Source organism: Carcharodon carcharias, chromosome 16 (assembly GCF_017639515.1).
Source record: "Carcharodon carcharias isolate sCarCar2 chromosome 16, sCarCar2.pri, whole genome shotgun sequence".
Taxonomy (NCBI): Eukaryota; Metazoa; Chordata; class Chondrichthyes; order Lamniformes; family Lamnidae; genus Carcharodon; species Carcharodon carcharias.
In genome coordinates, this window is record NC_054482.1 from 13,367,770 (window position 1) to 13,387,633 (window position 19,864).

Consider the following 19,864-nt stretch of genomic DNA (forward strand, 5'->3'; position numbering starts at 1 on the left):
ATCTGTTGCTGCAGTTTATTCAATACCACTGAATGTGGATCTGTTGCTACAGTTTATTCAGTGCTAATACAGACAGGTGTTTTTGTAGTTGTTTGCACTCTCGGTATGATTTTGCTGTGTAGATGGGGTGGGGGTGTTTTGATTGACAGCTGCCCGACACCGCCCCTTCCCCCCCCCCCCCCCCTCCCCTCCGTGGAAGATGGCGCTGTGGCGACGGCTCCTGTGAAGGAGGCTCCACTCCTCCCTTGAAAGCAGCTGTAGGGGGTGGGGGAAACAAGATGCCGGCTCACTCCCCCAAGTCCCGGAACCGAGAGCGGGAGCCGAAGGGCGGCGGCGGCGGCGGCGGGGGGAGGCTGGATTTCCTGGTGCTGAGCAGGCCGCCTGCCCTCCTGCAGAGAGCGGCCTCCGCCGAGCCTCCCTCACCCCGGCACCGGGCCGTGCAGCAGCAGCAGCAGCAGCAGCTGGAAGGCCCGGGCTCGGGCCTCCGCCGGGACTCGGCCGCCTCCTCCTCCTGCCCGCAGCCCGACGAGGACTGCATGAAGCTGAACCCGTCCCTGCTCGGCATCGCCCTGCGCTCGCTGCTGGCCATCGACCTGTGGCTCTCCAAGCGCCTGGGGGTCTGCGCCACCGAGGACTCGGCTTGGGGCAGCGCCCGGCCCATCATGAAGCTGATCGAGGTGTCGGGCCACGGCATCCCCTGGATAGGAGGCACCTTGTACTGTCTGTGCAAGAGCGATAGCACCGCCGGCCAGGAAGTGCTCCTCAACCTACTGCTGGGTGAGTGCGGGAGACAAAGTGGAGCCTTTAATCTCCATCCCTGACCTTCCCAGGGTCCATGCCAGAGGACACATGTTTAATATCATTGTGAAAAAGAACCAAGGAGGGAGATTTATTATTTTTACTTTCATTTTTTTATTTTTATTTTTTTTTCTTTTATGCAGCCTTTTTTTTATGATCTGGGGTGCACTGCCTAGGAGGGTGCTGGAAGGACATTCAGTAGTAATTTTCAAAAGGAAATATGGTTGGAATGTGTGGGGCCTTGAGGCTAATTGGATATTCTTTTCAAAGACCGAATGACCTGCTTCAATGCTGCTTGCTTCTATGACCTCCTTCATATTCTCATATAAGGATATGCTCATCTACCCCAGGGGTCTCTGCCCCTGCAGCCTAGTTTTTGTTAAAGCTAAAAACATACTCATCTCCTAGACGAATTAGCACCTCCCTTTAACCTAACTTATTGAATTTCAACCTTTTCATCGTGAAACTTTATCTTGATTCAATTAACTCATGTCTTGTTTCATTGATATCAAAGGAGCCTATTCGGCCCACCATGTCTGCTGACCCTCTGTGTGAGCAATTTGCCTGATGCTGCTCCCTGTCTTTTTCCCTTGGTTCTGCAGTTTTTTTCCTCTTCAGATAACCTAATTCTCTTCTGAAAGCCACAATTGACTGCATCCACTACACTCAGGCAGTGCATTCCAGATCTTAACCACTTTGTTTTTTTTTTAAAAGTTGCCCCTCATTGCTGTTGCTTCTTTTGTCAATCACCTGAAATCGGTGTCCTCTGATTTTCAATCCTTCCACAAGTGGGAATGGTTTCTCCCTATCTGCTCTGATCAAGACCATTCATGATTTTGAACACCTCTATCAAATCTCCTCTTCTCCAAGGAGAACAATCTGTTTCTCCGATCTAAACACGTTACTGAAGTTCTGATCCCTGGAATCATTCTCGTGAGTCTTTTCTGCACCTCTCTAATTCCTCCACATCCTTCCTAAGGTGTGGATGCAATAGGCCAAGCCAGTGTTTTTTACAGGTTTACCATGCCTTCTTTGCTTTTGTTCTCTCTGCCCCTATTTAGAAAACCCAGGATCTCATATGCTTTATTAACCGCTCTCTCAACCTGTCTTGCAACCTTCAATGATTTATGCTCATATAACCCAGGTCCCTCTGCTCCTGCACTCTAGTATTGTTAAAGTTAAACAAACTTGTCTCCTAGAAGACTCAGCACTTCCCTTTAACCTCTCTCCGCCTAACTTGTTGAATTTCAAACTTTACCTTGATTCAATTAATCCATGTCTTGTTTCATTAATATCTGCAAGTGATTTTTTTCCCCTGATATAAGCCTCTTAATAGATTCCTGCTCTTTATGGTAAAATAATGTTTAATTTCATGCCATTAGTGTGTATTTTGAAGTCATTATTCTCCTAAGTTCAGTGCTTGCTTAGCTCATATGTTTGGAACCTAATGCCAGTGCTGCCTGCTTTGTAGAGTGTAGCTTGATGCTGGTGATTTTGAGCAAGTGTAGAAGCTTAGCCAACACAAACTTTTATGTTTTAAGAATGGAATAAGATATACTTTTGATTCCAATAAAGTGAATTTGAGACTGAGACAATGTGATAACCTTATGATAACACTATTCTTATAATTTGCCAAGTAGAGCAAACTAAATAAATCTAATGAGGTGTATGCTGAGTTATTGTCCAATCCCATTGCATGTCGTGGAGCTTTTAGATTTCAGAACAAGCTTCTTTTGATATGCTTAATCCTCTGGCCTGTCTGCTACTACAGATGGAAAGATAGCGCACCTGTTAACAAAGTCCACAGCCTGCAAAAAGGAAATTTAGACATTATTCTCATTCTTTTAAAATTACATGTTCTGGCAATGGATCCTGCATTTATCCATTACCTTGATTGCCCCTACTCAAAGTGAAAGTTTCTTCAAGAAGACCATTGAGGAAAAATGAAATACACAGTGATGAGCTGCTAGTGCAGTCATTGAAAAGTTCTCAATTAAAGGAGTAAATTCATTTGCTTTTAGATTGTAATGAGCCAAGAGGAGAAAAAAAAGTGGTGAAAACAATTGTGCATCTTTTCTGGAAACTGAACATTAATGTAAAGAAAAATCAGGATTAAATTTTGGAGAGTACCACAAAGTTTTGTTGAAAAGTTTGGTTACTTTCATAAAGAATCTATTTCAGTCATTTTATTAGATTTGGTGCTGGCATTAAACCAGACAAGTAATTCTCACACACCTTCAAGAGTATTATTTGTACTTATTATCGGGTGCAGTGGCATAGTGGTTCTGTTACTGGACTAGCAATCTAGAGGCCTGGAAGAATGATCTCGATGCCACCATGGCAACTGGTGAATTTAAATTCAGTTAATTAAATAAATATGAAATAAAAAGCTTGTCTCAGTAATGATGATTATGAAACCTCTGAGTTGTTGGTAAAAATCTATCTGGTTCACCAATGCTCCTTGGAGAAGAAAAGCTGCCATCCTTACCCAATCTAGCCTTTCGTGACTCAAAACCCATAGCAATGTGGGTGACCGAGGCACTGGATATGACAAAGGAGCGCCTAGCCCAGTCAATCCTGCTAAGTCCTCTCACTGACATTAGTTTTGTTGTCTCCTATGCGTCTTAAAAGTCCTCTTTTATGTCTTTGTGTAAATGAGGAGCGCTGAGCCTGCTCGCTTTACCCATTTTCCATGAATGATTAAAAAGCATTCTGGTCAAAATATTGTCAGTTATTTTTTGACATTTTTCAATTTTGACTAAAGGCAAACGAGAGAAACTACATTTTCCAATTGTTGCTTCAGTGAGATGATGGTTCACCATTATGAATAGAATTATAGAAAAAAGTTACTTGCCCCATTGTGCTTATACAGCACTTTGAAAGAACTATCCATTTATTCACATTTCCTGCCCTTCCCCAATAGTCTTCCTCCATTCCCTTCAATTATTTATTTGATTCTCTTGGAAATTATTGAAAATGCTTTTACCATCCTTTCAGACAGTACGTTCAGTTTAAAAAAAATCCTCATCTTGTCCCTGGTTTTGCCAGTTGCCTTAAATGTGTCATCTGCTTACCAGCCTGCTTACCACTCTGACTGTTGTTTATCATCTCCCTTCATGATTTTGAACACCTCTATTAAATCTTCCTTTAACCTTCTCTGTTCTAAGGAGAATGTCTCCAATGTATCCACATAACTGAAATACTTCATCCCTCGTACCATTCCAGTAAATTTCCCCTGAACCCTCTGAGACCTTGACATTCTTCTTGAAGCACAATTCCTAGAGTTGTCACAATGCTCCAACTGGGGCCTAAGCAGTTATAACAGTTTAACATTACTTACTTTTTTACTCTCTGCCTCTATTTATAAAGCCAAAGATCCTATATGCTTTTTAACAGCCTTCTCAATTTGTCCTGCCCACCTTGTAAGATTTGTGGATGTACAGCCTCCAGGCTTCTCTGTTCATGCACTCCCTTTGCCTCAGAGAATATTAAGTTGACAAATCAATTTTAGTTCAATATTAAGGAGCTTTCTGAACTCGATCCAGCAGTTTTCAAAAGTTGGAAGTTTTGATTTTAACACTTCTCCAACCTTTCACAATTTATAGCTACCCTCTTGCATACCAGAACAAGACAACTACAGCTGCTTTGGTCAGGGCCAATACATTTGAACATTGTATGCAGTTGGAAAAAAAATGACATGCAGTACCAGTATTTTCCAAGTGGAAGTTTAAAGTAAATTATCTTTTAAATATGCATGCTAACTTAACTCCAGTGTGCAGGCTTCTTTGCTTAATTAAAAGTCACTTCTGCAGAAACTCCGATGTTTTCTAGTTCCTTGGAAATGTGAAGGGTTGGACACTAGAGATTTTGGTAAGGTTCTCACTAAATTTCGATTTCCTAACTTCTAAGCTTCACACAGTGTTATACTTCAATATTTTCATTAAGAACTTTCTAAATTAGTGGTTTAGAAACCAAAACATTTGAAAAATATCACTTTTTAAAGAGTTTAATTAAGTAGTGAGTATTTCAACATACCTCCTTGCTTGTGAAGTGAAATTGTTTTAGACGCACAAAACAACTGGCAGGATATCTATTAATTAGCTCTTGACATACTGACAGCAGGACTAACCATCAAAGCAGCATTTTTGTTTAGAAAAGCATGCTAGATCAGTTCTATTTGATCTGAATGGAATAAAGATACATTTGACAGCTATTTATGTACGTACTGTTTTTAAGTTGAATATGCATGTCAGTGAATGGAGGCTTAAGTCCACCTGCAACTCTTGGGCCATGACAAGATTGCTTCAATAGCATGAATTCTATTTACTGTGTGTCACAGTTTTTGTCTTAGCTCTTTCAAACTGTTGCTAGTAAGCATATCTGAACGCATTCAAAAGCAGAATGTGTTTCTGGAGGCACTGACTTGCTGAGGTATATTTCTGTGAGCATCAGCAGCTCCCTGGTAGCCTCAATATTTTTCAGATGTGTATTTAAACCATGAATATTGTCAGGCTGTTTTAACTGTGACAGGCTTTGCAGTAAAGCCCGATCATGTTCTTGCCTAATCACCACACATTCGCCCATTCCAGCAGAGGTCACGAAATAAGAACATAACAAACAAGAGCAAAAGTAGTCCACTTGGCCCTTTGAGTTTCCTCTGCCATTTGATAAGATTATGACTGATCAACCTCTGCTCCACTTTCCTATCCTATGCCCATAATCCCTTAATTCCCTTAGTATCCAAAAATCTATTGACCTCTACCTTGCAATGTATTCAGGGACTGAGTATCCACTACCCTTTGGGATACAGAATCCCAAAGATTCACAACCCTCTGAGTGGAGAGATTTAGCCTTATCTCAGCTCTAAATGGCTGACCCCTTGTTCTGAAACTGTGACCCCCTAGTTCTAGACCACCCAGCCAGGGTAAACATCCTCCCAGCATCCAGCTTATAAAGCCTCTTAACATATTTTGTTTCAATTATGTTTTCTCTCATTCTTCTAAATTTTTGAAAATAAAGGTCCAGTCTATTCAATCTCTCCTCGTAGGACAATCCCCTCATCCCAGGAATTGATCTAGTGAACCTTTGCACTCCTTCAAGGAAAGTATATCCTTCCTTGGGTAAGGAGACCAAAACTACACACACTGCTGCAGATGTGGCCTCACCATAGCCCTTTACAAATGGAGCAAGACTTCTTTACACTTGACCTTTATTGCAAGGAGGTTGAAGTACAACTTACATTTGCCTTCCTAATTGCTTGCTTACCTTAAAGCTAACTATGTTTGTCTTGTTTAAGGCACCCCAAATCCTCCTGAAAACCAACCTTTAATAGTTTCTCACCATTTAAAAAAAAATCTGCTTTTCCTACAGAAATGGATAAGTTCACATTTCAGCACATTATAATCCATTTGCCACTTCCTTGCCCACTTATTTAACCTGTCAATATCTCTTTACAGCCTCTTTGCATCCTCCTCACAGCCTGTTTTCCCACCTAACAAACTTGAATGTGTTACACTTGGTCCCCTCAGCTAAGGCACTGACTGATTTAAATTATAAACAGATGAGACTAAGTACTGATCCTTATAATACTCTGCTAGTTGCAGTCTGCCAGCCTGAAATGTTCTGTTTATCCCCACTCTGTTCTTTGTTCATTAACCAGTCTGCTTCTAGCTGAGTTTTTCCAGGTAATTCTGTTTTTGTTTTGCTTCTATAATATCCCCAATCCCATGAGCCCTAATTTTGTGTAATAAATTCACGTGTGGCACCTTATCAAATGCTTTTGGTGACCAAGTATAGGAACACAGGATGATTGACTTTCATTTCATCACTCCTTTCCTAACTATAAGAAATAGGAGCAGGAATAGATCATTTGGCCCAATGAGCCTGCTCTGCCTTTCAATAAGATCATGGATTGTGGCATTAGTTTCACTTTCCTGCCTTCCCCCACCCCCATAACCCTCAACTCCCTTGCCCTTCAAAAATCTGTCTCACTCAGCCTTGAATCTATTCAGTGACCCAACTTCCACTGCCCTCTGGGATAGAGAATTCCGAAGATTAACAACCCTCTGAGGGAGGAAATTCTTCATCACCTCCATCTTAAATGGGAAACCCCTTATTTTGTACCCCCTCATCCTAGATTCCCCCACGAGGGGAAACATTCTCTCACCATCTACCCTGTCAAGCCCCTCAGAATCTTTCATGTTTCAATAAGATTACCTCTCATTATTTTGAACTCCAGTGAGTACAATCCCATCTTGCTCAACCTTTCCTCAAAAGACATCCCCGGAATCAATCTAGTGAACTGAAGGTGTTGTAGCCAATTACAGAATGCTAATCTAGTCAGCCTCAGTACAAATCAGGAATTAAACATGGGGTATTCTGCTGTGTATAGTTTAGTACTACACTGGGTGACTCTTATTAGGTTATCAAGAGATCATTTGGAGGTTTCTGTATTAACAGAACCACATTGGGCCATTTATAGTGCTGAATTAAACATATGCGTTTATTCTTCACTTAGTTTTGGCTTCAAATTTTTTTGTGGGCAGGATGTGGACATCGCTGTGGGTCTGGAGTCACATGTAAACCAGACCAGGTAAGGACAGCAGATTTCCTCCCCTTAAGGACATTAGTGAACCCGATGGGTTTTTACAACAATCGACAATGGCTTTGTGGTCATCATTAGACTTTTAATTCCAGATTTTTACTGAATTCAAATTTCACCATCTGCTGTGGCGGGATTCAAACCCGGGTCCCCCAAACATTACCCTGGATCTCTGGATTACGAGCCCAGCGACAATACCACTATGTCAGGGCAATGCAACTGTCATTCATTCACTCAACTTCGAAATTGGCATTGATGCTGAGACTGGTTTTGCTGCTTGTTGGCTGCATTGTGAATTCAGGCAGCATCACATAGGGTGTTTAAAAGATTTTAAAAGATTATCACATAGGGTGTAAATCAGCCAACATGCAAGACAGGAGCAATGGATTGTAGATCTGATACTGGCAAGAAATAATATCAGTCTTATTTGATGAACTTACATGCTTAATGATTCATATAATTTGAAAGAAATTATATCTATAGACTGTCAGTCTTTTGGTATTCAAATGAAGGCCAATTAACATAAGAATAAGGAATTGTTCTGTGGGTTTCAGCTCCTATTTAAACAAAGTGTGCCAAACTCTGATGTGGAATCTTCCACTTCTCACCCTCCATTCCCCTATATTTTGGGAGGAAGAATAAGCAGCCCACACACCCAATGGAAAATCAATGTCTAAATGGGGTAGAGGAGCAAAGGGATTCAGGAGCAGAGATAGACAAATTATTAAAAGTAGCAACACAGGTTAATAAGGTCATTGAAAAAAATCACTGGTTCATTTCTTGAGGGGTAGAATATAAAAACAGAGCAGCTATGTTAAGTGTGCTTAGAAGCTTTGTTTGACCACACTTGGAGTATTATGGACAGTTTTGGTCTTCATATAATAAAGAGGATATAGTAGGATTGGAGAAGGTGTGAAGAATATTTACTCGAATCAAGCTAGAACTATCTGTTGGGAAAGATTAAACATGCTGGGGCTCTCATTCTAGAAAAGAGAAGACTGGAAAGTAACCTGATAGAGGTATTTTAAGACAATGCAAGAGTTTAAGGCAAAATTGCTTCCAAATGCCTTGGAGACTGAATCTAAGGGATGTAAATATGAGATAATCACTAATAAATCCACTAGGGAATTCAGGAGAAACTTTATCCAGGGAGTGGTTAAATGTACCACAAGGAGTAGTTCAGAAGACTAGCATAGACAAGTTTAAGCAGAAGTTAGATAAACATGAGGGAGAAAGGAATAAAACGATATGTTGACAGAAGGATAGGCTCATGTGGAGCATAAACATTGACTTGGGTCCATTGGGCTGAACGGCCTGTTTCTGTGGTGTAAAATCTATAACTTCTTCCCTTTGCACATTTGCCATTTATACAGCCACACCAACATTAATGCAACAACTAGATTGAAATTAACCTGTCACATTGCCATGCTTTTGGATTTTTGATATGTTTCATTTATGTAAAGAATTTTGGTATAGAGTTGTGCTTGATAACAGTGAATTTGTTTTAAATTTAAAACGATATGTCACAGGCATAGAGACTGTGTAGTGATTGTCACAGAATCACACAGTGCGGAAGAGGCCCTTCGGCCCATCAAGTCTGCACCGGCACATGAGAAACACCTGACCTACCTATCTAATCCCATTTACCAGCACTTGGCCCATAGCCTTGAATGTTAAGACATGCCAAGTGCTCATCCAGGTACTTTTTAAAAGTGCCCTTCCTGATTCATTAACGCTGGCCATGTGGCTGACTCCATTTAGAAAGAGGCCTACCAATGAGGGGCCGAAACAGTCACCAGGTACAGGTCTCATTTGATAGGGAAACCCATGCCTTATGATGTAATTGGGACTCCAATTGCAATTTTAGATTAGTGTTACAGAAGAGTAACCCAGAGGCATGAACTAATAATAAGTTCAAATCCCACCATGACAGTTTGAGAATTTGGATTCAGTTTTTTTTAAAAAGTCTGGGAATAAGCTGGTGTTAGCAAAAATGAGAATGAATCTATTGGAACATCATAAATAAGACAACTGATTAACCAATGTTTTTTTAGGGAGGGAAACTGACTGTCTTTACCTGGCCTGGCGTGTGTGACTCTAAACTCACTTTAGTGTGGTTGGCACTTAGGCGCCCTCTGATGTTTCCTGACAAGCCACTCAGTTTAAGACAACTAGAATATCTGTGGCAGTGACATCCACAACCTGAGAATTAATTTTTTAAAAAATAAAGCCAGATGAACTCGTGCAGACTTTTTTTGCTTGCTTGGTTGTTCATGCCAGTAGCAAGTGCCTGTCTCCACACTTAAGCCACCTTTGTCTTAAATACACCTGTCATGCAGTAAAACTTCAAGAGCCTCAGTAAAGCAGTTATGATTCCTTTGTCAATCCAGATGGATATGTCTGGTAATTCTATAATGAATACTAACAGACACTGACCTTTGAGAATGTCTTTTTATGAAACCATAATCCAGTCTATTCCTACCTTATTGTGCGATGGTCAGTTATCTCATCCTAGGCTCATTAGCCAGATGATCCCCATTCAATTTGAGAACGGCAGATGTTTTCTCGTAAACCTGCATCTCACCTGAGAAGGAAAAGAAGCCAACTTTATTAAACGGCCTATAGACAGATTACTAATGGGAAGGAAGTTAGCATTACAGTCCTCATCCACCCCTTGACAGGAACACGCACAGTAATGGACAAAAAAAAACTTGATCAGTCAGTGTCTCAAAAAGAAAAGATATAACATGCAAATTTGAACAGAAGACAGCCCTGGAACTTGAACGTAAAGCCACCTAGTGGCTAACCTGCTTTTCCACTTAACCCCATCCCTCAAGCAATTTTATTTTTGTTTGAGGTATATTTTTTAAAAATGCTTTGCAATCCCAATCTAATTGTGTGCAAAGTATTATGAAGACATCTGTTTTCCACATAGAATTGCACAATCCTTTTCATCTGGGTACCCACAAGGTCAAATAAGACTTTGCAGAGTACCTGAGTCGTGAGCCTGGAAGCTAGCAATGTCAATCAATTTCTATAATTATTAGTCTAAAAGAAAGATATTGCAAATAGCCAGTGACTTAGCTCTCAAAAAGGACAGCATATGTGGTGGTTTCTTTCTCCTCATTTTGGAGGAGAGAAATGAGATCAAGCTATATAAATAGAGTATATTTTGACTGCTAATTTGTGAATAAAGCGCTTAATTTGTTATCTGGCCTTGTCTTACCAAATGTTTGTCTGTTTTCTAAAAGATTGGAGAAGTACACAGGAGGCAGGTGCAAAACTATTCAGATCGAAGGGCTGTGCTGTGAAAACCAGTGAGAAAATACTTAGTGAACAACACCCAATTCCGTTTTTTACTGTGGTGATTTTTCCTTTAGTTTCTTTCCCAGAGCAGTTGCAAAAAATCATTGGCAGCACCAATTCAACCCCCAGTTTGTTAACATAATATAACCCTGGATTTTGGCGCAGCAGATCTCAATGAGCATTTAACCTTGTAAATACCCATATGAGAAGGATTGTGCACTTCTTTCTAGATGGAAAATATTTATCTTGGTAAGACTTTGCACTCAATTAGATTCTGCTTGTGAGGCATTTTTTAAAATGTGCCTACAACAAAAAAATGGAATTTCCTGAGTTAAAGGGGTTAATTTGAAAAGCAGGTTAGCCAAGGTAGTTTGAGTTCAAGTTCTAGAGCTGTCTTCTGTTCACATTTGTACGTATATTTGTTGATGTTTATTAGGCCTTAGTAAGACGAAACCAAGGTGTTCACCATCAGTGGAGGAAGTTTTTTTTATATCTCTCTTGCACCTTTCTTCCTCTTTCCTTTTATATTACCGTTGAGGGAGTTCACTAGGTGAACAAAGGATCACTAGACTGATCTCTGGGGTGAGGGCACTCTCCTGATTGAGAAAGCTAGGCCTATGTTGCCTAGAATTTAGAAAAATAAGTAGTGATCTCTTTGAAACATATAATTCTTAAGGAGCTGGATGGAGTAGGTGCTGGGAGTAGGTTAACCCTGGGTAGGGAGTCTGGAACTAGGGGTCACAGTCTCAGCATAAGGCATCAGCCATTTAGGACCAAGATAAGAAATTTCTTCACTCATAGGGTTGAGGATCTTTGGAATTCTCTACCCCAGGGAGCTTTGGCTGCTTTGCTGTTGAGTTAATTCAAGACGGATGGATTGATTTTTGGAGCTAAGGGAATTATGAGATATGAGGAGAATGTGGGAAGGTGGAGTTAAAGTAGAAGATCAGCCCAGATCGCATTGAATGACGAAGCTCGTTCAAGAGGTTAAATGGCCAACTCCTCTTTCTTTGTTCTTGTGTTCTCCTACCCAAGGACAGCTTCTGTGGCATTACCTATGTTGTATAAAAATTGGACTAAACTTCCCTCCCCTCACCACTTGCCCACAGAAGGCTGAACAGAAGTAACCAACTCCTCTACATCTGGAAACAGGAATTTTAAAACGAGCTGGAGCAGGAGTAAAATAACACTCAAATCAGGTCAGCATCACTCTTGTGGACCTCCGGCATGCAGATTCTTCATTCTTTATTTCTGGACAGAGTTTCTGATGAATGGGATGGATATTCTGCTTTTGCTGTGATCTAAAATAAGATCACATAGGTAATAAGTTTTGCAATTGAGTTCCATCCATTAGACAGATCCACAAATATGTGTTTATATATTAATTAAACCATTTCTTATTTCTACTACCTGCCCACAACTATTTGTCAGAGGAACATGTGGTGAGATTAATTAGAAATTAAATGTTGGAGAGGGAAGTTTGCATATCAGCGGAGTTTGGAAATTTCTAGATATGAAGAAACCAAGATGAGATGAATGCCTTTCTTTTCCCTTTTGTTTAAATATCCTTTGACACTTTAAAGTGTGATTAAACTCAAAGCTTGTATAATTAATATATTGTTATTTTATCTTGTATTATGTGAGAAGTGCAAACATAGTTCATCTCAGAATAGAGATGCCTATCTAAATTGTGTCCTAATTCTTCAGTAAACTGTTTCTTGTGAATGAATTCTAAACTTTGAAAGCAACTTTGATGACTTCCAGTGCAACTTGGGCAACAGCATCTTGATTTCTGGGTTTGCCTGTGCATGTGCAGATGCCAGAAGTTGTCTGATTTACTACTTTAAAATGGTGAGAGCTGACAGACACTCTATTATTCCTTTTGCGGTAGGAATAATGGTGAGGCTTCGGTGCTTAAGCTTATTGAGGTGTAAATTGTACAGGAACATCCGGAAGTTGTTGTAAGTCACCCTGCTCTTAAACAAGCTTTGCAATGTTAGTAGCTGGCCAAGAAACTCACCATTCAAATACATAAAAGCATAAATTTGTGATATTTACCCACTAAAAATGCCAGAAATATGTAGGGCTTATCCATTCATTCAAGTGTAAATGAATTTTTAATAGCTTTGAGTCTAAATTACTACAAACAACCTCTTACTGAAATTTTACCTTTACAACTTATTCAGATTTTAATTTTGTTAGATTTTTTTTTAAATGTTTTTACATTTACCTTGTTTATTATATCTTTCTCAATCCCATCAATCTTCTCCCTCATTTTTTTCACTTTTCAGATGATTTTACATTAAATATTCAACTTTGCACTTCTGGTTTAGACTCGGCATATCTCAACAATAATTCTTCAAGTTGATTGGTTAAGGAGACATGCCATTGCTTGTCCTGTTACGAGCATAAGATCATAAAAATGGGGGCAGCAGCAGGCCATTCGGACATGCTCTGCTAGTCAGCAAGATCATGGCTGTTCTGGTTATGTGGCCTTATAACTCAACTTTCCTGCTTCCAGCACCTGCCCCCCCCGCCAAAAGGCCATCATAAGAAGTGCCCCTACTGTGCTGAAATGGATGTGTTCTTCCATGAAGCCTGCCTGTGACTGATTTAAATCTCAAGGAATTGATTTTTACATTCATTTGGGAAACCTGCCTATTATGTACAATGACAGTTTCTCAAATTTCAGATTATTCTTTTTGCAAAAAAAAATAATTATAAAAAGATTGACTTTGGATGTAGCTCAAGTTATGTTCCTTCAAAATTTAAACTCATTGTGTTGCTGCATTTTACTAAAAGGGAAAAAATTGTTATAATTGAAATTGCAGAAACAAGTGACAAACAATACAGCGCAATATTTCATTATTACATTGTAGTCAGATGCAGCTACAGCTTACCACACCTGCCCATTAACTTGACTTTCTAGAATTAGGGGGCATAGTCTCAAGATAAGGGGATGGTCACTTTGTACCGATATAATAAATCTTTCCACTCAGGTTGTGGCGTTCAGTTGTTAAGTGCCTTCAAGGCTGAGATCAATAGATTATTGGATTGGGTGGACAAGTGGAATCAAGGTCAAAATCTCTCATTTTTTGAATGATAGAACATGCTTAAGGGGCCATATGGCTTATTGCGGCAAGTGTAATGAGAACGGCAAGTGGCATCCATTTGCAACTGACACAAAATCTGGGCCATACAAATTCCTTCAGCTAACAATGAGCAAGGCCATAGGAGATCAGCTGGTGTGTATATAAAATAAGACATGTTCCTTTCTTGCCAGTCCTGGCAGGGTAGTTGTATGCTTGAGCACCTCTTTAGATAATAGCCCAAACTGTATATTTTATAGTCCTAATGTGCGAAATGGATTTAATAAGTTATTTTCTTAAATCTGCAACACCTGTGTTTACAGATTGTTACTGCATATATAAATGATGTAGCCCAACAGCTCTTATATTTTCAAAATCCTGGTATTTCTGTATATTCATGTGACACAGACTTATTTCTATCCTATTAAATTTTTTTAAAGAAATAAATCTTATGTATTGTAATATCATTTTAATTTTTTCCGCATTCTGACTGGAGACTTTTGAATACTTCCTTAGAAACCTACGTATAACTTAAGTCATCATGGCTTCTTTACAGAAGACAATTCCACGATGAAATAGCTCCAAAATAAATATTTTCAATCAATATCTCTGCTCCTTTACCTTTGTTTACAAATGTGTGGGAATAAATTCAGTCCTCTGTATAGTCATGGAATGGAGATTTGTTCGGTTATTGAGGAATGCATTAACATGTGCATCTCCTAAGGAAGCTTTGCCCCTACTGTGCACAAGACTAACGCCATCTGTACAATGAACTTCTGGTTTAATTACAATGGTCATCTTCACAAATGGCATTGTGAACAGGAGATTCAATATCTCAAAAATACCTCTGCTTCCTCTCTCTAGCCCAAGAGTTCAGAAATTTAATGTCAGTCAGTTGATGTGATGGGGAACCATGTTGCAGTACATTGGTTTATAAAAGTATAATAACCAGTTTGTTTCTTTGTTTAGCTCTGATCTTGGATCTGGTCCTGGTAGGCATTGTCAAGTCACTGGTCCGCAGGCGTCGGCCCACACATAACAAGATGGACATGTTTGCCACGTTCTCTGTGGACAGATACTCATTCCCGTCGGGCCATGCAACTAGAGCAGCATTGGGAGGCCGATTCTTCCTCAATCACTTAGTTTTAGCTGTTCCTCTGCGTATTCTGGTTGTGCTGTGGGTGTGTATCGTGGGACTGTCACGAGTGATGCTGGGAAGACACAATGTGACTGATGTTGTTTGTGGATTTATCATGGGGTATCTGCAGTATAGCCTGGTGGAGTATATGTGGTTGTCATCTAGTAACCTGCAGATATTCCTGAGATTGTGGGGACTTAAATAATTATGTATTAGTGTAGAATTTTTCTTTGCAAGGTATGTGTGTTCCAACCTATGATTGTACTGTATACCCGAAACACTATGTAGCTTGGTCGGGTTGAAGTGTTTAATTACTTGATTTTATATGTTATGACCTTTCACTTTGAGACTGGATCTTATTTTAGCCAATCTAGGTTAACCTTCAGAACTGCCAGAACAACCTCTATGAAAACATTATTTCTGCTTATTTCCCAATTCTTGCGCATTTGTCTGTTTAGGTGAAAGGAGGCAAATTGAGAAGCGTTTTCCATTTCTTTCCCAGAGTATATGAGGTACCATCATGCTATCTATGGTATAGATCAGATGCACTTTCCAGGCTTCTGTTTTGTGAGCCTCAAATCTAAAGAGCAGTCTTACTACTAGCCCAGTCTGACATTACATTACAGCCTTCAGAGTTATAAATGGTGAATCAGTCAAGTATTTCAGGCCAGTTTTCCTAATGTGGATTCCTCTCCCCAGGAACGTAAGTAGCTGGTCCTGAATTAATTTCAATCCCATTGGTGGAAAAGCTTCTGTCCCACCTATTTGAGCTACGTTTTAGCCAGGTCCCCGAGGCAAAAACCATTTTAGCTGTTCTCTCTGATTTCTGCCAGGGCCATTGTGTGCTAACCAGGAACTCGTGTAAAATGCTCTCTGTAGGTTTTTTTTTTATTCATGAATAGCAAATAGGTAAAGTTCAATAAAATGCTAACCCTTAACTCCCTCTGTAGTTTTAACATATTTTAAAATAGATCCTGGTCATTCCTTTACAGGATTCGTTAAGCCTGTGAAATTCTCCCCCCACCTCCCTTAGAGGTGCAGATAAAGCTGAAAATCAACATGTTTCCCTGTTTTGGGCAGGTGCATGATTTACTTATCTTTCCATGGGCACCACGTTTCCATCACAGTAAAGCTTACTACCTGCTGAATGATTTAATGGCACAGTTTATCCAGCTGTCTGTAGCGAACAAAACTGCAATATAAAATGTAAAAATGAATTACGTTTTTTGCATCCCCCTTTTGTTTCTGTTTTTTCTTACTGTTTACCCCCTCACTGTCCCCACCACCAAGTACAGAGCTATTCCTTTCTGTGCATGAGTTCAACCAGCAATTTGTGCATATTTGATTTTTTTAATAGTTTATTGTAAGTATCGTCTCCTTCCCTATCCAATAAAGGCACCAAGCCTTCATCCAGTGCCTTTCCTCTGGCAGCTACTGACATGATGTTATGAATAGGGAATGCTGAACGCAACCTACTGTTTTTATCATATGTAGAAAGTGCTATAAAAAGACCTGCTCTTCTAACCAGCAGTTTCAAAGCATGTGACGCAACTGCACTGATGACAGCTATTCCATAAAATGCACTTCTCCTTCCAGAAACATTTTTTTTTACTATCCATTGGGAGCAATTCCTATGCATTGCAACTTAGTGACATTCCAGAACCCATATCCTCCATGTAAGTAGATACATATATATATATGTGTGTGTGTGTGTGTGTGTAAAATAGATGTGCTGTTTTAGGTGTGACTCTATTGTCCAGCTAGCATGCTTTTGTTGTCCATTCTGCAATGTCTGTAGGTTGTCTGTTTTACTGGAGTTGTACAATGCTTCTGCACAGCTTTTACAGAAGTCCCAAATCACTTACATGATTCCCCACTGAGGCAACAGGCAAATTGAAGTTCCCCCAAATCACCAACACAGCTTGCTACGATCTTAGATATTAGTTTTTATTGTGGGTTTACAAATTCCCAGCTTATACTATGCATGTACTATGTAGATTTACCTGATAAGGAAAGTGTTGCCTCTTAATCAGCATGCAATGTGTTATGAAATTAAATAAATTTAGTTAAATTTTTTTAAAGATAGACCAGTTTTATTATTCAGGCCAACTGGTTTTACATCAAGATTTAATTAAAAATATGGATCGTACCAGCTGTGTGCAAATGCAAAAATGTTCAACATCCTTCACAATTCATTGAAATACAACTATTAGTCTATCACATTCAAGACAACATTTTGCATATTTTAAAATACACTTATTTACAGAAATGTTAATAAAACCATCCTTTTGTATTTACGACCTTCAGTGTGGCAGCTAAGGTGTCCAAACATTTGCTTGAATAATATATTCTGTGATAATATAACTGAGAGAAGTTGTGCCATATAACATGAATAGATTCTTCATTTACCATAATGTAGAGCTGCAGTATTATAAACCTGATATTTGTGGTGTGTAATAATATTTCAGTATGTCTGTGCACAATTGTGGTTAATGTGTATAATTTGTGAATTATGATAAATATTTTTTGGGAGCACTGATTGCCATGGTAAATATTTGTAACAGAGAATATTGTTCTGCCAAAGTTACACCTGTGTTGTAATGCAAGTTATTTCAGGCTTTCTTAATAATCTTCCTTTGTATAACACTTGCAGTTCTCAGGATTGGAATACAATTAAAGAGTGATCCTGCTAACCCTAATTAGCAACAGAGTTGTTAATCATCAATTTTATTGCTAGCTATAAATAACAACTGACTGTGTGGTTGTGTTTGCCAGTTTTGCAAAACTAATTAGCACAGAGAAGCAGCAATTCTTCTCATTTACTGGGCCTGCCATATTTAATCAGTGCCTGAGACACTAGAACTCGACCTGTGCACTTTCCCATCTTTACCAAAGTATGACCATACCTCTGAACAATGCTTAGGTTAGTCGTAGATCCTGGAGTATTTGTGGCCTCTTGGGCTGGCTAGTACATTTTCTGACTGGAACAAATATAAATATTAAGACACTGTATCTACCTAGTCGTCAAGACAATGTCAGCATAAGTGTTATAATAACTCTGTAGCACAGAAATACTAGGGGGAGATGATGGCGTAATGGTAATGTCACTGGACTTGTAATCCAGAGGTCCAAGCGAATGCTCTGGGGACACCCCGGTTCAAATTCCACCAATAAACCTAAATTGAAAGCTAGTTTCAATGATGGTGACCATGACAACTAACATCGGTGGTCATAAAAGCCTATCTGGTTCACGAATGCCTTTTAAGGAAGGAAATCTGCCCTTATCTGCCTGGCCTACAGGTAATTCCAGACCCACAGCAATGTGGTTGACTCTTAACTGCCCTCTAAAATGATGTGGCAAGACACTCAGTTCAAGGGCAAGTAGAAATGGGCAACAAATGTTGGCCTTGTCAGCGACACCCACATCCCATGAAAGAATTTTTAAAATTGCAATTTTTTAATGAAGTAAATCATCTTATTCAGCTCATCTTATTTCCTGTTTCTATTTGGGTTTTCAAGTTTTTCTTATAGCTTGGCTTTTGCCCCTTTTCTAGACCTCCCATTGATTTCAAAACACTTTCCAGTTCTCTTTGCCTCCTCCAGCCTATGATAATTTGGAGGTGGAGACCAATCAAAATGCATCCTTGATTGCCAGAAAACTGCTTTAATGAGGCTGCTTTTCAATATAGAATTATATTGGATCACCACCACGGGATTTATAATTTGATTGTGATGATGCACAATTTTTAATTTTACACTGAGGGAAATCTATACATTGCAAAATGACTCATTCAGGGTGAGATTCTGGCAAGTTTTGAAGGGAGGTGGAAAAGAAGTGTCCTGGTTGGCTTTAATTGAAGCAGTTTAGAAAGAATATTAGATGATATTTACTGAGTACACTTGAAGATCATAGCTGAACAGAAAGTACTTTAAAATGTAATTTAATAAGTGCAAAGTGTCACAGAAAGATGATTGCACTGAAGAATCTTTTATACGGTTGTTCTGAATTTGGGAATTAATTTTCATTTTGCTTGATTACCATGCAGCAAGTGGTCTGTCACAAATGTCTGTTCATCACTTCTGATTAAAATGCAGTGTCTCAGCTATTCAGATGTATCTACTCTGAAAAGCTGCCATAGATTACTGCTTCTTTGATAAATTTACAAAGACATTGGAAATAATATAATTAAGGATAAATGAGGGTTTTTTTTACATTTGCTTTTTATCAGAGGTTTAAATGTAACTTTGTTCCAATTCTTCCTAGTTAAAGATATTAACATGTCTGACATTGGGTATCTATGTGCTATCTTTAAAATGATGTGATATGTTGACATAACTTGCTGTGTGTAAAAATATGATGAGAACAAATCTGGTTACAAATGTGCAATTGTCATTGAATATTTTGTGCCTCCTAAATTATTTTCTACAATAAAAAAAAGTGTGAACTTTATTTATTTGCTCCTTCTACATTATCCATGTTCAGTGTTATGACACAGGCAGTTGGTAAAGGCTATGTTGTTTAAATCCCAGAGGGAAACTTGAACAACCGTCATAACCTATATTTCCAATTGATACAAAGAACAAAGAAAAGTACAGCACAGGAACAGGCCCTTCGGCCCTCCAAGCCTGCGCCGATCATATTGCCCATCAACTAAAACATTTTGCACTTCCAGGATCTGTATCCCTCTATTCCCATCCTATTCATGTATTTGTCAAGCTGTCTCTTAAACACCACTATCATATCTGCTTCCACCACCTCCTCTGGCAGCGAATTCCAGACACTCACTACCCTCTGCGTAAAAAAACTTGCCCCATACATCTCCTCTATAGTTTTCTCCTCTCACCTTAAATCTATGTCCCCTAGTAATTGACTCTTCTGCCCTGGGAAAAAGCTTCTGACTATCTATTCTGTCCATGCCACCCATAATTTTG

At 39.3% G+C, this 19,864-nt stretch overlaps 1 protein-coding gene across 1 annotated transcript; it reads left to right on the plus strand.

Annotated features, from left to right (window-relative positions):
- Positions 1-194: 194 nt before the first annotated feature.
- plpp6 (phospholipid phosphatase 6) lies at positions 195-19,382 on the plus strand. The gene is made up of 2 exons (XM_041208333.1): positions 195-777; positions 14,764-19,382. Exons 1-2 carry the CDS (start codon positions 279-281, stop codon positions 15,135-15,137), a joined length of 873 nt encoding a protein of 290 aa, XP_041064267.1. The 5' UTR covers positions 195-278; the 3' UTR covers positions 15,138-19,382.
- The last annotated feature ends 482 nt before the right edge of the window (positions 19,383-19,864 follow it).

What these genes read in the sequence shown, in the direction of transcription:
- plpp6 (XM_041208333.1), top strand. Translation starts at nt 279, where the DNA reads ATGCCGGCTCACTCCCCCAAGTCCCGGAACCGAGAGCGGGAGCCGAAG. An exon ending in GCTCCTCAACCTACTGCTGG is followed by an intron (nt 778 to 14,763) that starts GTGAGTGCGGGA and finishes TTCTTTGTTTAG; the next exon opens with CTCTGATCTTGGATCTGGTC.